Source organism: Aristolochia californica, unplaced genomic scaffold, assembly GCF_029961685.1.
Source record: "Aristolochia californica isolate CCGP_79_NKW_82.1479 unplaced genomic scaffold, dmAriCali1.0.hap1 SCAF_16, whole genome shotgun sequence".
Taxonomy (NCBI): domain Eukaryota; kingdom Viridiplantae; phylum Streptophyta; class Magnoliopsida; order Piperales; family Aristolochiaceae; genus Aristolochia; species Aristolochia californica.
This window is the reverse complement of record NW_027181837.1, coordinates 3691797-3708444: the sequence shown is the minus strand read 5'-3', so window position 1 is coordinate 3708444 and position 16648 is coordinate 3691797. Positions and strand designations below refer to the sequence as shown.

General features: G+C 38.7%; 3 protein-coding genes across 3 annotated transcripts; 2 read left to right on the top strand and 1 right to left on the bottom strand.

Moving 5' to 3' along the window:
- Nucleotides 1–5394: 5394 nt before the first annotated feature.
- On the top strand, nucleotides 5395–7249 carry LOC137953560 (cytochrome P450 81Q32-like). Its single transcript, XM_068800990.1, has 2 exons — nucleotides 5395–6309; nucleotides 6635–7249. Exons 1-2 carry the CDS (start codon nucleotides 5395–5397, stop codon nucleotides 7247–7249), a joined length of 1530 nt encoding a protein of 509 aa, XP_068657091.1.
- Nucleotides 7250–8877: 1628 nt separating this feature from the next.
- On the bottom strand, nucleotides 8878–9633 carry LOC137953559 (uncharacterized). The gene is made up of 2 exons (XM_068800988.1): nucleotides 9610–9633; nucleotides 8878–9429 (listed from the first exon to the last, which is right to left on the bottom strand). The coding sequence occupies exons 1-2, from the start codon at nucleotides 9631–9633 to the stop codon at nucleotides 8878–8880; spliced, it is 576 nt and encodes a 191-aa protein (XP_068657089.1).
- Nucleotides 9634–12335: 2702 nt separating this feature from the next.
- On the top strand, nucleotides 12336–13142 carry LOC137953753 (uncharacterized). Its single transcript, XM_068801252.1, has one exon. It carries the CDS (start codon nucleotides 12353–12355, stop codon nucleotides 13025–13027), a length of 675 nt encoding a protein of 224 aa, XP_068657353.1. The 5' UTR covers nucleotides 12336–12352; the 3' UTR covers nucleotides 13028–13142.
- The last annotated feature ends 3506 nt before the right edge of the window (nucleotides 13143–16648 follow it).

The window sequence follows — 16648 nt, the reverse complement described above, 5'->3', positions numbered from 1 at the left end:
AGTCCAGAGAAGCGGCTCGAGTTCAGCTCAGTGCCGGCTTAGCTTAGTTCGATTCGGTATCTTTCGAGCTCGAGTTGAACTCGAGATCCGGAATCGTTAAACGAGCCGAACTCGACCGAAGTCAGGCTCATTAATTTAACGAGTTACGGATTCAGGGAAATTTTCGGGAGTCTCGGTCTCGAGGGGTTTGGGAAATTTTCGGGATTCTCGGTCTCGGAACCGGAAGAGAGTCGTCTTCCATTCTGTCTCTGCGATTCCACAATTCCCATGCCCTTCTCTGCCATTTCCCATGCTTCTCTGCCGTTTCCACTGATGAGGTCGTGGCTTATAGTGCCGTTGTTCAGGCCGCAATTCTGAGCTGCGAAGGCGACGAGAAGGTCTAAGACCTGCTGCTTCTGGATGTGAGTCTCATACGTGTTTCTTTCGTTCGGGCAAATCTGCCTCTCTCCTCCTCCTCTGACAGAAATTTAATCCGGAAATTGCCCTACATTTCTGGCCTTCGTCTTTGGAGCTCGCCGACTTGCCATTACTGCATTTATGTGCTCCAACGGCGCGGCCTGGTCTTTGCAGCTCCGTTCGGCTTTGCCTGCTCACTCTCTTTTTGTCTATTTCTCTCCCACAATAGTCTCAACTCGGAAAACAACAAGAACGATGGGAACGGTTGTACTTCTCCTCTTCTTCGCTTCCATTCTTCTCGGCGGGTCGCTGATTCCCAGCAACATGGTCTCAGGTATTTATTTATTTCTTTCTCTTTATGCGACATTTATGGTTTAGTTTTATGTTAAGTTTTATTGATCGATAAATTGTTCCTTTTGTTTTCAATCCTCTCTCGGAAGTTGTCAACCCTGCTTCAATTTTGCCTGTAAAACACTAAAAACCCTTTTTCTTTTCTGCCATCTATCGAGAAGAGCACAGTAGTTGTTGCTAACCACGATACTTTCGCCCAGATCACCGGAACTTACAGAAAATGGATCCCTAGACTCAAAGAACAAAAACGAATCTGTAATCTATGGCATCTATAATTGGAGAATAAAACCATCTCAACAAATTACACATATTAGAGCATGCTTTCTTTTGTTTTAAGCAAATCCGAATCGCTTCTATCTTTTTTCTTTTAATTTTTTTATCGCAATATTATTCCTATGAGTAATCACATAAAGATCTGCTGAAACATTTTTTCTCTAGCAGATACATGACTTTGATTAATTCCTTTCTTCTCATCCACCGCACTACTAATGCCGCCCCGAGCCTCGCTGCATTTGTCTTTTTTATAATCGTACTCATCTTTCCGTTCATTGGGTGAATTGGAAACTTGGAATCCCCTTTTTAGCTGGGTGAGATAAAAACTCGTGTGCTCCAGAAGAATCTCTTTGATGAAGATGAGAATCGACGAGATGCTTAATGCTAGGGGTGGCTTCGAACCTAGCTGGCTCTTGAAAAAAAAAAAAGTTATATATTTGAATGAGTTATATTTGTGTTATTTTTATTTTTATTCGTAATGTTATGTAGTGTATAGAGTGTTTAGATTATTTTATGGAGTGTATGGAGTGTATAAACAATTTTATGGAGTGTTTATGGATAATTTTATGTAGGTATTATGTATATAGATTATGCCCAATTTTAAGTAGAGGTTATGCCACATTTTATACAGGTATTATATATATAGATTATGCCCAATTTTAAGTAGAGGTCATGTTCAATCTTAAACAACTACTATATATAGGTTATGTCTAATTTTATGTAAAGGTTATGCCCAAATTTATGTAAAATATATGCATAATTTTATATATAATTTATTTGATATATATTTTTTGAAAAATTTTAAATGTATGTTGAAGCTCGAGCTCGGCTCGAAGCTCAGCTCGAATTCGGTTAAAAATTTTGGGCTCGAGCTCGATAACAATTTTAGGCTCGAGTTCGAGTTCGAAATATTTAAATCAAGCTCGACTCGAACATAGGTAGGTTCGGGTTCAGCTCGGCTCGAAGCTCAGCTCGAACTCGGTTAAAATTTTTGGGCTCGAGCTCGATAACAATTTTAGGCTCGAGTTCGAGTTCGAAATATTTAAATCAAGCTCGACTCGAACGTAGGTGGGTTCGGCTCGGCTCGATGCCACCCCTACCCTTAAGTAACAAATATTTAAATCTTGTTGAACCAAGCCGGGTTTGGGTTTAGGGAAATCTGAATCCTATTCACTTACTTGCCCTATTAATCCGTCCATGTAAACTCTATTAGGTCCCCATAAACCCTATACCATCCTAGTTTGTCACCTATTACACCCAATTAATTCCCCCCTGTTACAAGTCTCTATAAAATTTTAATTAAAATCATAAATAAAAACAAAAAAAACCCATAAATTATAAAATGATTGTATATTAATAAAAATAGTTACTTAAAGAGGCCGATCTTTCTTGGTGTTTTGAGGAATCTCCTTATAAGGTGACAAAAGTAGAAGATAAAGTCAAGCTTTTCTTGTTTTTCATTAATATCTTCCCAATTTTTTAATATTTTATTTTTTGTAATCTCTTATATTGTCAATTACACTAAGACAGAGGTATATTTGTACAAATAAATATATACTAAATTATACTCAAATTGAGTTGGGTCACTAGGACTAGAACCATCCTTGACCCAACCCCACTCTGTAGGTTTTTTAGGTAACCCATTTCAGCCTACAATAGTTAGGTCAATGCCATATGAGTGATGAATATATTTTATGTTTTGTGCAATTCTAAGTAATGAGATTTGAACAATTATAAGTGCTAGCTAACTTAAACTTAATCGATTTTTTTTTTTTAAGATTGTAGGTATTTTAAACTTGTCAAACTCGAAAATCTAGGGAAATCCACATTTTTTACTTAAGATGACTTGAACTCCATGCTTTTGTCACTTTTTAACTTAATTTAATTAAGTTGAGTTGGGCTATGCATGTAGTTTAAAATTTTATTTAAGCAAAAATACCCTCATTTTATTTCTTGATTACTAAAATATGTCAATATATTTTAAAAAAAATCTGATCGCCTTGTTATAGTCAATAAGTGGAAATTTTACGATTATCCCTAACTCGGTGTAGCAAATAGTCTAACACATTTAAATATGAGGGGATTTTGTCATAGTACCCGTTTTAAAATAATTTTATTAATTAAATACCTAAAAAATCTTCAAAATATCCAAATTCAAACTTAGTAAATGGTTAATTTATTTTAAAAACCTTTTTTATTTACTTGAATTAATCTCCAATTAACCTACTCAAATTGAGTAAAAGTAAAACCACCCATTCTCCGGTTTAATAATTGATTCAATATTTAAATTATTAAAATTTATTATTTAAAGTATTTAATTTTATATTTTATTACAATTTCTAACTCTTATTGTATATTTTTAAGGTTGCACTTGTAATGAAGAATTGTTTTGACATAATAATCACTATATAAACTGATTAAGTGTATTAAGAAAGTTTATGAACATTTAAAAGTATTAATAAAATACGAATTATTTTATAAAATTTAAATTTAATATTCTAAAGTTTTAAATATATTAAATTTAATGTTTTATGGTATTATTAATAAAATTTAAAATTTTTATTACGGTAAATTTATTATATGTTTAAAATAATATAATTTAAATATAGCAACATAATTTTAAATTTTATAAAAATATAATGTTCATATATTTAATATTTAAAAGTTCAAAAACTGCCTTAATTCACCTAATCAGTTCACATATTAATTAATGTACCAAAAACATTTTTCAATGCAAGAGCAACCTTACAAATATACAATGTGCTTAAAAAAGAATATTAAAAAAAATGAAATACTTTAAATAATAATTTTAAAAACATTAAATCAATTACTAAATTAGGACATGAGTGGCTTTAATTTAACCCAATTTTAGAAGGTTAATATAGAAGGTTAATGTAAATGAAACTTTTAGGCTTGGACTTGGATTCTTCTTTCCCACATTGGGAATTGAAACTTTCTTTGAAGTAGATGTTGAGTGATATGGCACATTGACCAACTCATCACAATTGGCCATTGATTAAGTTTGAATTTTGGGATTTTGATAAAAAAAATATATTTTTAGGTATTTAGTTAATAAAATTTTAAAATGGGTATTATGATGCAATTCTCTAAATATAAAATTATTTATTTTTAAAAATTACAATATAAACCAAATCATATATTATTAATTCAAAATGTTTTAATTTTAAACATTACAATATAGAAATTAGAAAATATTTACTACAAATGTTTATATATTTAATATTAAAAAATATTTTGTGAGAAGCAATGTTGTAAAAATTAATTTTCATAGGAGTGAGGAGGAGGATAGTATTGATTGTCAGGACTTCATTGATTATCTCATGGAGAAAAAAAGAGACTACATATTTGGGAGAAAACAAGAGGAAGAAAAGGGTAATAGACTTGTTCTCCAACCTTCCCCTGGAAACTCAATTTATAAATGAATAAGATTATAATACTATAATAATACTCCTAAAACTTAAACTAATTACATCAATGTCATCTTTATGAGATGACTATTTATTTATCATCATGCTACCACTATGTAGGTGTGTGAGCTTTCTCCTCTGTCTATGGGTTGGAACCCATCTTCTACCTCTCTTGGATGTGTGGGCGGTCTAATGGGTTTGAGCCCATCTTCCACACACTTGGACGTATAAGTCTTCATTGGTCTTATAGGCTTGAGCCCATTGTATTTATCCAATAATGTAATTATCTTCTCATATAAAACTTATCGTTTCTATTCCAAATTATATAAATACCAGGTTCGAACTCGGTTCAACTTAGCAGGCGTGGAGCTCTCCATAGCTCCCCTAGGCGTCGATCAATCGCATGTGCGTAAGAGTGGCAAACTAGATGCAATATTCATCCTATTTTGACTTAGAGAGTTCTGGACAGCCACCTAGGGGCTTGCTGCAGCATCTCCAGGGAGATGTTCCAGAGTTGCTTGCGTGCTGCCCTGTTTCGAGGGAACAAATAAAATAGATACCTTAAAAGTCAATGGCTACAAAGGTGATCCTCAAATACTGGACGGGCAATTCATGAATCTGTAAGGTCAACCGCAATATTTAACTTCATTTGAAAGGAAAAGGACAGCTTATCAGTGTGGTCAGAGATGCTAAAATGTCAAGTTCTCATAGTTTAAACGAAAAAAATCGATATCTTAAGAAATTATATACCATCAAGATTGTATCATACTTTGGGAACCACAGATCATCTTGGTCGATGATCAGTAGAACAAACAACAGGGCGTCACTGCCGCCGCTCCCACCGCCGGTGCAGGTGGTAATGTAGTTGAGCAAGTACTTGTTAATGGATTAACAAGGTTACACTGGTAAGGACTGTGATGGGGGCTCGTTATAAAGGTCAGAGCTCATGGAGCTCTCTATTGAGAGAAAGATGGAGAGCTTTCACTATTTTATCGTATTTGTTTGCTTCGTCTTCATCTACAAACTTCTTCAGAAAAGAAGAAGAAATTTACCTCCGAGTCCGATTGCTCTTCCCATTGTTGGCCATCTCTACCTTCTAAAGAAACCAATACACAGAACACTGAGCAAGCTCTCTGAGAAATATGGAGACATCTTTTTCCTGCAGTTGGGTTCCCGCCCTGCGCTTGTGATCACCTCTTCCTCTGCCTTTGAAGAATGCTTCGGCAAGAACGATGAAATATTCGCCAACCGCCCTCCCCTCATGATCGGCAAGTACATTTCCTACAACAACACCACCATAGGAATGTCTCCTTATGGTCCCCTTTGGCGCAACCTCCGCCGCATCGCGGCCATCGAGATCCTCTCCTCCAGCCGCGTCAACATGTTCTCCTCCGTCCGAGTGCAAGAGGTCCATTCACTCGTCAGACACTTGTTCAGAGGTTCAAGTTCAAGTTTTAAAAAGGTGGAACTGCGGTCGAGGTTATCTGCCGCGGCATACAACATCATGACGGGGATGATTGCTGATCAGCGATACTATGGAGAGGATCTGGAGGATTTTGAAGAGGCCAAGCGGTTCCGGGAACTGACTGAAGAGATATTTTCCCTTGGCTTGACATCCAACTTGGGAGACTCTTTTCCTTGGCTAGCGTGGATGGATTTGCAGGGAGTGGTGAAGAGGATGAAGAAGTCAGCGAGAAAGCGAGACGCTATGTTGCAGAAAATGATCGATAAACGCAGAAGAATTGCTGATGTAGAGGACACAGGCCGAGAAGAAAGGAAGACGATGATAGATGTGCTCTTGTCACTGCAGAAAACTGACCCAGATTACTACACCGATGAAATTCTAATGGGATTAATATGGGTAAGTATCACAGATTTCTTGTTTGGGATATTTACCAAAATACCGGATTTCAAAATCCAATTTACCAATATATCGAATTCCAAAACTTATCCCTTCTTGTTTTTAATTCATCCCGTGGAATACTTAATTCTGAGAAAGATCAATTCTATGGACTATCCCCATAGTTTCGATAAGTTTATGGGTGATGAAGATGCCAAAACTACCTTGAATCCTTGTCAAGAAATCTTGTCTGGACGTCTTCATTCAAAGCTTTTTGCCGAATAGAATAGCTTTAATCAAAGTTGTTCCAGTAGAGAACGATTTACATCAGAAACCGTGTGACCAGGGGCTGCTGAGTGGAGCAACAGAAACATCCACCACGACTCTGGAATGGGGCATGACACTTCTCCTTATGTATCCTGATACCTTGAAGAAAGCCAGAAGCCAGTTAGATGACATTGTCGGACATGACCGCGTGCTGGACGAGTCTGATCTCCCCAAACTACCATTCCTCCGCTGCATCATCAATGAGACTCTTCGATTATATCCTCCAACGCCAGTTCTCCTTCACAGCTCCTCCCAAGACTGCATTGTAAGAGGCTACAATATCCCGGCTGGAACTATGTTGTTAGCCAATCTTTGGTCCGTCCACAGGGATCCTGAGCTGTGGGAGGATGCCGCCAGTTTCAGGCCGGAGAGGTTCCTGAGTATGGAAGCAGACAGGGAAGGGTTTAAGTGGATCCCATTTGGAGCAGGGAGGAGGGTTTGCCCTGGTTCCGCCGTTGGGACAAAAATAACGTGTTTAGTACTGGGGGCTCTCATCCAGTGCTTCGACTGGCGAAGGTTGGGGGAGGAGGTGGACATGTCTGAGAGACCAGGCCTGGCCATGTTCAGAGCTCAAAAGTTGGAGGCCTTCTATGCCCCTCGTCAGGAAATGTTCCACACCATCTCCAAACTTTAATGGACTTCGGATTTTATCAGAAATCGGTCATCGTTTGTGTTCCATTTTGTTGGCTATTTATGTCACATGCCATTGTCTTATCTAACTTGTCTTTCTTGAACTTTAGATCACGTTAACGTCCATGCATCTTAAATGTCTCGATTAAATGGTAAATATATATATATATATCTAGAGAGAGAACCCCGATATGAAAAGTCATTTGGTATGAAACATGGGAAATGGCTGAGATAACCATTGATTGAACGGTTGTTATAGTCGTTGATTGGACGATTGAGATAACTGTTGATCATAATCGGATGGCTGAGATAGCCTTTCACATATTTCACACCAAATGACTTTTTGTGTTAGATCAACTGTGTGTATATATATATCATGATTCCCAATGTTCAAAAAAATTGTTGATGTGAATATATAAGGCTATTTTTTATATTTTGAAAGTAGGTAAAAAATTATGACAAATAATCGATCAATCCTACTTTTTTCTATTGAATATGTTGGTAGCTCACTGACAAAATTTTAAGACCTACAACTTCCACTTCTATGTCTGACATTCAAAAACTTTGAATTTCTACAGCATGGGGTCAAATCTTGTGCTTAGGTTAGATTCCCTTTTCTTCTAGTAGCTTGATTCTAAAGTCGAATCTCCCCTTTGTTTGAGTCCTTCTTTGTACACCATACAGGGGTGGACTCCTTTTTGTGTTTCGAAATCTTCTAGTAGGTGGATTTGAATCTTTTTTATTTTTTTTCACTCATATGGGGTCGACTCCTACTATATGCTTTTCTGTACAGGGGTCAACTCCTTTTTTTTATTTCAAATCATTTTGTAACTAGGGTTTGATTTTTTTTTTCTTTTTTACTTGCCTTATGACTTCTACTCCTATGTTTGGGATCAACTCCTTTCTTCATTTCAAGACTCTTTTCTTATTAGGAGTTGACTCCTTTCATGGGTTTAAGTCCTTTTTTTATTTCAAAATTCAATATAATTGGGATTCGACTCCTTTTTTATTTCAAAATTCACTGTAATTAGGATTCAGACTCTTTTCTTACTAGGAGTTGACTCCTTTCATGGGTTTAAGTCCTTTTTTTTATTTCAAAATTCAATATAATTGGGATTCGACTCCTTTTTTATTTCAAAATTCACTGTAATTAGGATTCGACTCCTTTTGCTCTTCCTTCATGTTGGAGGAATCAAAATTGCTTGAAGACCCTTTCTTTTCTACAAAAATATTACCTATAGGCTAATGTTAAGTGCCTGAATTTGTTACCATCAAAATTTAGGTGCTTAGAGGAATCTTGACCTTTAATGAGATTTTTGTTGGAGGAACAAAATCTGTGCAACTAGAACGAGTGAACTTTTATTTGAAGTGCAGCTTTGGACGGTAAAGCAAAGATTTACATGAAAACCTCAGTTTTCTGAAAGTGGAGCTTAAGAAAGCACCCCCTCCCCTTCCACCGTTTTCCACCGGGGGTGACCTCCCCCATCCCCTGCCTTCTGCTGTTTAGGTTTGTCATTAACACAGGGAATAAGGGCCTCTTCATTGTCTTAGATTGCTTTAACAATACATTTATTTTATGAAAACCTGAAATGACATCTAATCATATTGTACTTCTTCTACCATGAACTCAGCTCAGCCACCGAACTGAGCCTTGTAGTCACTCCACAGCTGATCAACACTCTTTCCCAGTAACTCCACAAAGAGGTTATCACTGTAGCCATCTCTCATCTTGCGATTGAGATCAGCTACAAACCCGTCTTTGATCCCATTCAGATAGTCAAGAAACCGTGCCGTGACATCGGACTGTTGATCCCAATTCTTACCCTCGCCGGCTCGCAGCCAGTGCGGAGGCGCGTAGTCCGCCTTCAACCTCACAAAGTCAGCAATCCCCTCGATCAATGGTCCCGGCGTCTGACCATTTCCGTTCCATTGCCATATGTGTGTCATCTCGTGGTACAGGACTCCTGTGATCTCAGTCTTCACGTTGCCGGAGTAGCGCCCGATGTAGTTTGCGCTTACGTGGATGTCGTTGTTGCTAGCATAGGCAACTCCGTCCATGTTGTCGATGTACAGGCGCACCCGTTGGACGTTCTTCCGATCAGTCTCACCTTGTCTGAAAGTTTGCCATATGAAGGTGGAAGCGCTTTGGAGTGTCTGCAAGCTGTAGGGAACACCGATCTCGTTCTCGAACCGGGATCATCCTTGCAGGAACAAGTGTAAGGTAATGTCTATTTATTCCCGAAGACCCAAAACGAAGCTAAGACTTGTTGTGTAGACGAAGATCTTTTCCCAGGCTCAGGGGTAAGCGGGTGTAAATCTTTTGCAAGAAAAAAATAACCTAGTGATCGTGTCTAGCATTCATACCTTGAAAATCCTCTTTTTGTTCATCTGTTTTGATTTTGGTATTAATAATGTAGATCTGTTACCATGTTACTGGTTTTTACTTATCCTAGCTCGACATAGATACACTTGTATCATCCAAACCATAGACCTTAGTTTATAGGGAATTTCACTTAAATACCCATTTAAAATAAAATATTTTAAAAAATACCGACGTCATCAAAATATTTCTAAAATTACCTAACTTTGACCGGTCAAATGCCTATGTGTGCAGTCAAAACCAACACATAAGCTTTGACTGCTTATGTGTCGCCACGGTATCTATGCAATAAACATAGATCGACACGTCGTCTGCCACGTCATTATTTTACCATGTCATCTGCCACGTAAGCTGACATGTCATTAAATAAAAATTAAATATTTTTTTTAAAAATCAGATACATTTTTTTATTACCTAATATCTACAATATTGGACATTCATCTTTGGGAAACGTAATAAATGTTATGACTCGAAGCCTAAAAATTATTTTAGAGTTTAAAAATATAATTTATTTGTATAATTTTTATCATATTATTTACAAAATAATAAATTATTAAAAATATATATTAGTTAATTAAAAATCTTACAATACCTTTTATTATCAATTAAAAATATTTATTAACTGAAAAAATATAAAATTTTTACTTGAGTTTAAAAAATAAATGTACCGGTACACTTTTTATTACCTTATATTTAAAATAATAAGTTATAAAAAATCTTACTCTTACCATTTTAACACCTTTTTATTATCGATTTAAAATTTATTTTAATAAAAAATTTTGAAAATTTTAGTTTTGAGTTTAAAAATCAAATTTATCAATACGTTTTTTTTCAAATTTATTTTTACCTTATATTTAAAATAAATATATAATTAATTAAAAAAATTTACTCTTACTAATTTAACATATTTTATTATCGATTTAAAATATTTTTTAATTTTTTAATTTTTTGAGAGGGAGTCTTCGAGGGCGAAGTCTGAGGCCGAGCGGTGGGGAGCGGCGGCAGCAGGCATTGCGAGAGGGGAGAGGGGGAAGGGGGGGGGGGGGGGGGGGGGGGGGGTGGGGAGGGGAGAGGAGAGGAGAGGAGAGGAGGCCGAGGCTGAGCGACGGCAGCGAGAGGAGAGAGGGCGAGGCCAGAGGAGGCTGAGGCCAAGCGACGACAACGATAGGAGAGACGGCAAGGCCAGAGGAGGCCGAGGCAAAGCGGCGGCGAGAGGGGGCGAGAGGAGAGGAGAGGAGGCCGAGCGACGACGAGAAGGCAAGAGGAGAGGAGAGGAGGCCGAGCGACGGCGAGAAGGCGAGAGGAGAGGGGGCAAGAGGAGAGGAGAGGAGGCCGAGCGGCGGCAGCGGCAACGAGAGGGCGAGAGGAGAGGGGGCGAGAGGGCGAGAGGAGAGAGAAAGATGGTAGGGGACACATAAGGCATTTAAAATAACTTATTTTGAAATACAATGCGGTGGAATACAGTGAGGATTATTTAATTTTTATTTAATGACGTGTCAGCTTACGTGGCAGATGACATGGTAAAATAATGATGTGGCAGACGATGTGTTGATCTATGTTTATTGCACAGATGATGTGGCGACACATAAGCAGTCAAAGCTTATGTGTCGCTTTTGACTGCACACCTAGGCATTTGACCGGTCAAAGTTGGGTAGTTTTAGAAATATTTTGATGATGTCGGTATTTTTAAAAATATTTTATTTTAAATGGGTATTTAAGTGAAATTCCCTAGTTTATATCCACCATTAATCCATTGGCCTTTTCTTAGTCTAATTCGGTGATCCTATTTGGTGAAACCCCACTGAGTTACTAACCTTACCCGTTTCTTAACGAGTTTTCTCGTCAACTAGTTAAGCATAATATCAGGTTCCATTAGGAACCCATTAAGCAATTGGGTTTCAATTAAGAACCGAATAAGCTACTGGAGTTCATGGGGTTCTTAATGAAATATCAGAATGGGTTCTATTAGCCGGAAAATGTTATGGGACATCGATTTTTAGGCAATTGTTACAACATCTATTCTGTTCGAAGAGGTCGCTTCCGTTCCAAAATCCAGTTCCCACCATTAGAGTGGTCATAAAGCTCACTGACATAGATAAGCTTCTCCCTCACTAGCCAATAGACGAAGGGAACTTGCAGGCTAGGTTCTGATGGCCTATCCATTCACAGCCCCGACCTGATGCCCATCCTGATATGCTGAGAAAAATGGCTAGTCTTGGAGCATATAGACTTCCAAATAGCAGAAGTTTCTTCGACACAGCGTGCCCACTTCAAAGTTGAAAAGTATTTGTATTGACCATGGCCGACTCGTCGTGATCATGACTTGACCTGGGGCTTAATTCCGGTGTTAATTTATTTTCTAGAATGAGACGCAACAGGAAGGCAGCTGGTTTGTTTAATTCTTGCTGCTATGTGTCTTACTCGGTTTGAGAAATTTATGGCTAACATCTAAACAGAAGAATACAAAGGAAACTTTCCAAAAGCTGCTGAGGAAACGTGTTCTATGGTCCCATTTAATTATTTCACATGAATTTTGGGGCAATTGGTACTGTTAAGCCCCAGGTCAAGTCATGATCATGACGAGTCGGCCATGGTCAATACAAATACTTTTCAAAACTTTGAAGTGGGGCACGCATTGTCGAAGAAAGCGCGTTTCTTCATCTATATTAAGAAGTGGAACTGGACGAGTTTTTTCAGAGCTTCAGCTTAGAGCAGAACGAAACAAAGATGAAGCTCCTAGCATTGCTCCTTGCCTCTCTCATGGCTTCAACAGCCATCATGCAAATCCATGCCGTCGACTACGAAGCGTTCAACAACGCAATTGGGTCAGCAGGCTCCACCCGTTTCGAAAACGAGATCGGAAATCCTTATAGCTTGCAGGCACTCCAAAGTGCTTCCACCTTCATATGGCAAGCTTTCAGACAAGGCGAGACTGATCGGAAGAACGTCCAACGGGTGCGCCTGTACATCGACAACATGGACGGAGTCGCCTATGCTAGCAACAATGATATCCACGTAAGCGCCAACTACATCGGGAGCTTCTCCGGCGACGTGAAGACTGAGATCACCGGAGTTCTGTACCACGAGATGACACACATATGGCAATGGAACGGAAATGGCCAGGCACCGGGAGGCTTGATAGAGGGGGTTGCTGACTTCGTGAGGTTGAAGGCCAACTACGCTCCGTCTCACTGGGTGCGACCCGGTGCAGGAGATCGATGGGATCAGGGATACGATGTCACGGCACGGTTTCTTGATTATCTGAATGGGATCAAAGACGGGTTTGTGGCCGATCTCAATCGCAAGATGAGAGATGGTTACAGTGATAACTTCTTTGTGGAGTTGCTGGGAAAGAGTGTTGATCAGCTGTGGAGTGACTACAAGGCCCAGTTTGGTGGCTGACCTGGTTGTTCTTGGTAAACCAGAAGTGGGGTACTGTAATATTAGAATCTTATAGCTTGTTCTAAGTTAATAAAAGGCATTTTATGTTGTCGATCATTGTTAGTCCTTTCAAATGACATGGGAACTACCTCCCCAATAAATGGATTTCTTTCATCTTTCCCATGTGTTTAGAAAGAAGTAACCCTAATTCTAATCCATGGACTCATCACAGATCCCATAGTAGAAAAATCATGGGAGAATAGCGTCTAAGGAGTTTGGGTATGCTAGCCTAGCAACTCACTTAAGGGTCAATTGGTGTCTTTCAGTAGGGATTTATTGGACGTCTTGTGAAGGGATGGAGACCCTTTCTTTGACCCATATCTCATCTGACTATGCTCTCATCATGTGGCAAGTGGCAACCCCTCCCATCAATAGAAGAGCAGGAGCTCCACCCCTTGATAGGAGCTTCAGTCATAGGAAATGACATAGAGGAGGTCCGTCGATGATGCAGTAGCTCCTGCTAGTAAAAAGGAAAAAAGAAAAAAAATCAGCAGCTTGCCAAGCTACATGGGATAAAAGATGAGTTGTCAATGGGTTGGACAAGAAATCTGGTAATCCGGTAGAATTATGGTTATCAATGAGTTGATTTACCCATTCGTAAACGCAACTCAACCTAATAAGAAACCCTGATATTTCATTAAGAACCCCATAAAATCCAGTGGCTCATTCGGTTCATAATTGAAACCCAATTGCTTAATGGGTTCTTAATGAAACCTGTTAAGAAAATAACCTATACCATAAGCTTTTGATAATGCCCATTTTGTTTAATTTGGATATAAAATAAACATTACATTCGGTGTGTGTGTGTATAAGTGTATAGAGATAACACTCTTATTACCTGATTAAGATAATAACTTCTTTGGCTCAATTATTACTTTGTTTTGTACTAAATCAAGCAATCAACTATGCTTTAACTAGTTGATGAGAAAACTAGTTAAGAAACGGGGTATGGTTAGTAACTTAGTGGGGTGATTTAAACAGAAACAGACTCCAATTGTAAGTGATTGAATTAGAGACAAACTCAAATTGTAGAGTTGTAATCACTTACAGTCTCTGTTGTAATTCTATAAATACTGTACACCTGATCAATGATAATTACAACAAATATTATTCTACATTCTTAAATTCAACATGGTATCAGAGCTTCGATTAATTAATCAAAGCCAACTCGTCATCATTGGAAATGGCCATCTATTGTCATCGTTGTTGCCACTCCCTGTCGCCGGCAAAGACCTTGTGTCCCCTTCTGCGCCTTTGTCTCCCCATCATTTCTTTCTGTCATTAAAAATCACCAAAGCTGAACCTCGGGCCAGACCTCCGCAACATCTCTCCCCGAAACCCTCCACCGGTGCGCTGGAGCCAACACAGAAAACTTTGTCTTCCTTCAATGTTCCCATTGCCATCACCACTGAGCCATTCCCTTCACCCGGCGCTGCACACCTATGCCGTGCTGAGACATCGCCACCACCTTTCGTCCCTCCGGTGCCAAGCCATAAAACTTCTCCCTCGTCTATTTCGACTTCCCCCGAGCCATCACCCCCGTCAGCTAGAGCCTCCGCCCATCGTTTTTCTCCCATCATCGATTTTCGACAGAAATCCCTCAACCCCGCTGTCGTCTGTTGTCCGTAGCCGTCGACTCCCGTAACCATGACTCGCCCTCGCCCCACTGCTTTCGTCTTCTCTACCGACAATCGAGACCCCAACGTCGTCTCAAAGAGTGACCTAAGTCCAAGGGGAAAATAATTTTCCCCCTTGACGCCCCGTTCCTCACAGCGTGCGAACTTGCATGTGTAGTTCACACGTTTGACAAATAATATATATATGGCAAAAAAAATTCTCACTACAGAACCTCTTCTTCCCATCTGAACGACGTGATTCTATCTGCTCCAATCGCTACCAGTTCCGCTGATCTACCTCATCTCTTCATCGGACGATACAATTTTGTCCGCCCTAGCCGCTACCAGTGGTGTTGCTCTTCTCAGCCACTACTAGTGTTGTTGCTCTTCTCAGCCGCTACTTGTGTCGTTTCTCTTCCCCAAACAATGCAATTTCGTCTGCTCTTGCTGCTACCTAAGTTAAATGGTCGTGATCATGACTTGACCTGGGGCTTAATTCCAGTGTTAATTTATTTTCTAGAAGGCTACAGGAAGGCAGCTCCTTTGTTTTCTTTCTTTAAATCTTTCCACACAATGACCCTATGCTCTCTTTTTCTTATTCAGCTTCAGTCAATCAGTTCTCAAAGTCCTTTAATTTACTGCTTTTTGAAACACCATGAATTTACTGAAGCGGAAACACCATATCCTCAAGAGGAAAGAGTGCATCGTGTCCACAAATATCCGAGCTTAGTTAGTGCATCAGTAATCTACGAGCCCTACAACTTCACATAAGATTTTCAATTTTATTTTTGGAGCAAACACATTATGTGCGCAACTCGCGAAGCCCTATAACCTCACTATGTTCTATTCCTCCTGCTTTTCTGAGAATTGGACCTTGTCATCTAGCTTGCAGATGTAAACCTTTGTGATTTATTGATACCATTAATATACCAAATTTGATCTAGTTTGTGCTCCAAGAGTCGTGCCAAAAGTTACCCTTGTCAATTACTTGATCAGGTGTGGTCATATTCGGATATCATCCATCAAGCACACTCGAACAATCAAACTTCGACTCAATCATTCTTTTGCTATGATACCTATGTTGGAATACGACGATCACTCTTTTTCTCTCTGTCTCATTCTCTGTCGTATCTGCATCATTCAAGAATTTTGCACACAGAAACGGAAGAAGAAGACTATCTATTGAAAGCATAACTCTCTGTATTTTATTTTCTTCTTCTTATCATTTTACATAATTATACATATATTTATAGTGATTAAGGGTGAATAATCAATACACAATTCTTTATTACATAGAAAATTCATTGCCACACACATTGCTATTTCTCTTGCTTCTTCTCCAATCTTCTTGCCAATACAACGAACTTATCTTCAAGAAACCGACTTAAGTTACCAACTCATCTCTTAATCACAAATCTTCATTTGGGCTTGAATCATGGATCATGGATCAAGTTCATAATCCAACACCCCCCTTAAACTTGATCTTGTGACTCCAAGTAGGTTCCTTAATCTTGTGAAGTCTTTGTTTCCTTTTGTGCTTTTCTTCATAGGCTTGCAATGTTCCTTTGAGTTGCTTGAACATCATTTCTTCCAAAATCAATCATTAGGATGATGTGCAGAGTATCTTCTCTATACATCTTCTAACTTTTCACTATTTCTTTTTTTAATTGATTACAGACAGTTGCTAGACTCAGATTCTTTTATATGTAAGGATTCGAATTCACCTCTTAATGATTGGAGACAGACCTTCTTCACCTTCTCGACTCCTTTGTAAGAGGTTTGCAACTTCTTGTACACTTCTCTGGCGGAGGTTGCACTTGAAATCTTTTCAAAACCATCATCATCTAATACTTGATAGATGAGGTAGAGAGTTTTCTTGTCACTCTTTCTTGAATCCATTAAAGTTGTCTTTTGCTCTTGTGTAAGAGCATATTCTCTTTCTGGTTCGCTAAAGCTTTTTTCAACG

Excerpts from the sequence above, each read along its gene's own strand:
- LOC137953560 (XM_068800990.1), top strand. The coding sequence starts at position 5,395 with ATGGAGCTCTCTATTGAGAGAAAGATGGAGAGCTTTCACTATTTTATC. Across the intron at positions 6,310-6,634 it reads TTCTAATGGGATTAATATGG|GGGCTGCTGAGTGGAGCAAC; the intron begins GTAAGTATCACA and ends CCGTGTGACCAG.
- LOC137953559 (XM_068800988.1), bottom strand. The coding sequence starts at position 9,633 with ATGAACAAAAAGAGGATTTTCAAG. Across the intron at positions 9,430-9,609 it reads ACAAAAAGAGGATTTTCAAG|AACGAGATCGGTGTTCCCTA; the intron begins GTATGAATGCTA and ends TCCCGGTTCGAG.
- LOC137953753 (XM_068801252.1), top strand. The coding sequence starts at position 12,353 with ATGAAGCTCCTAGCATTGCTCCTTGCCTCTCTCATGGCTTCAACAGCC.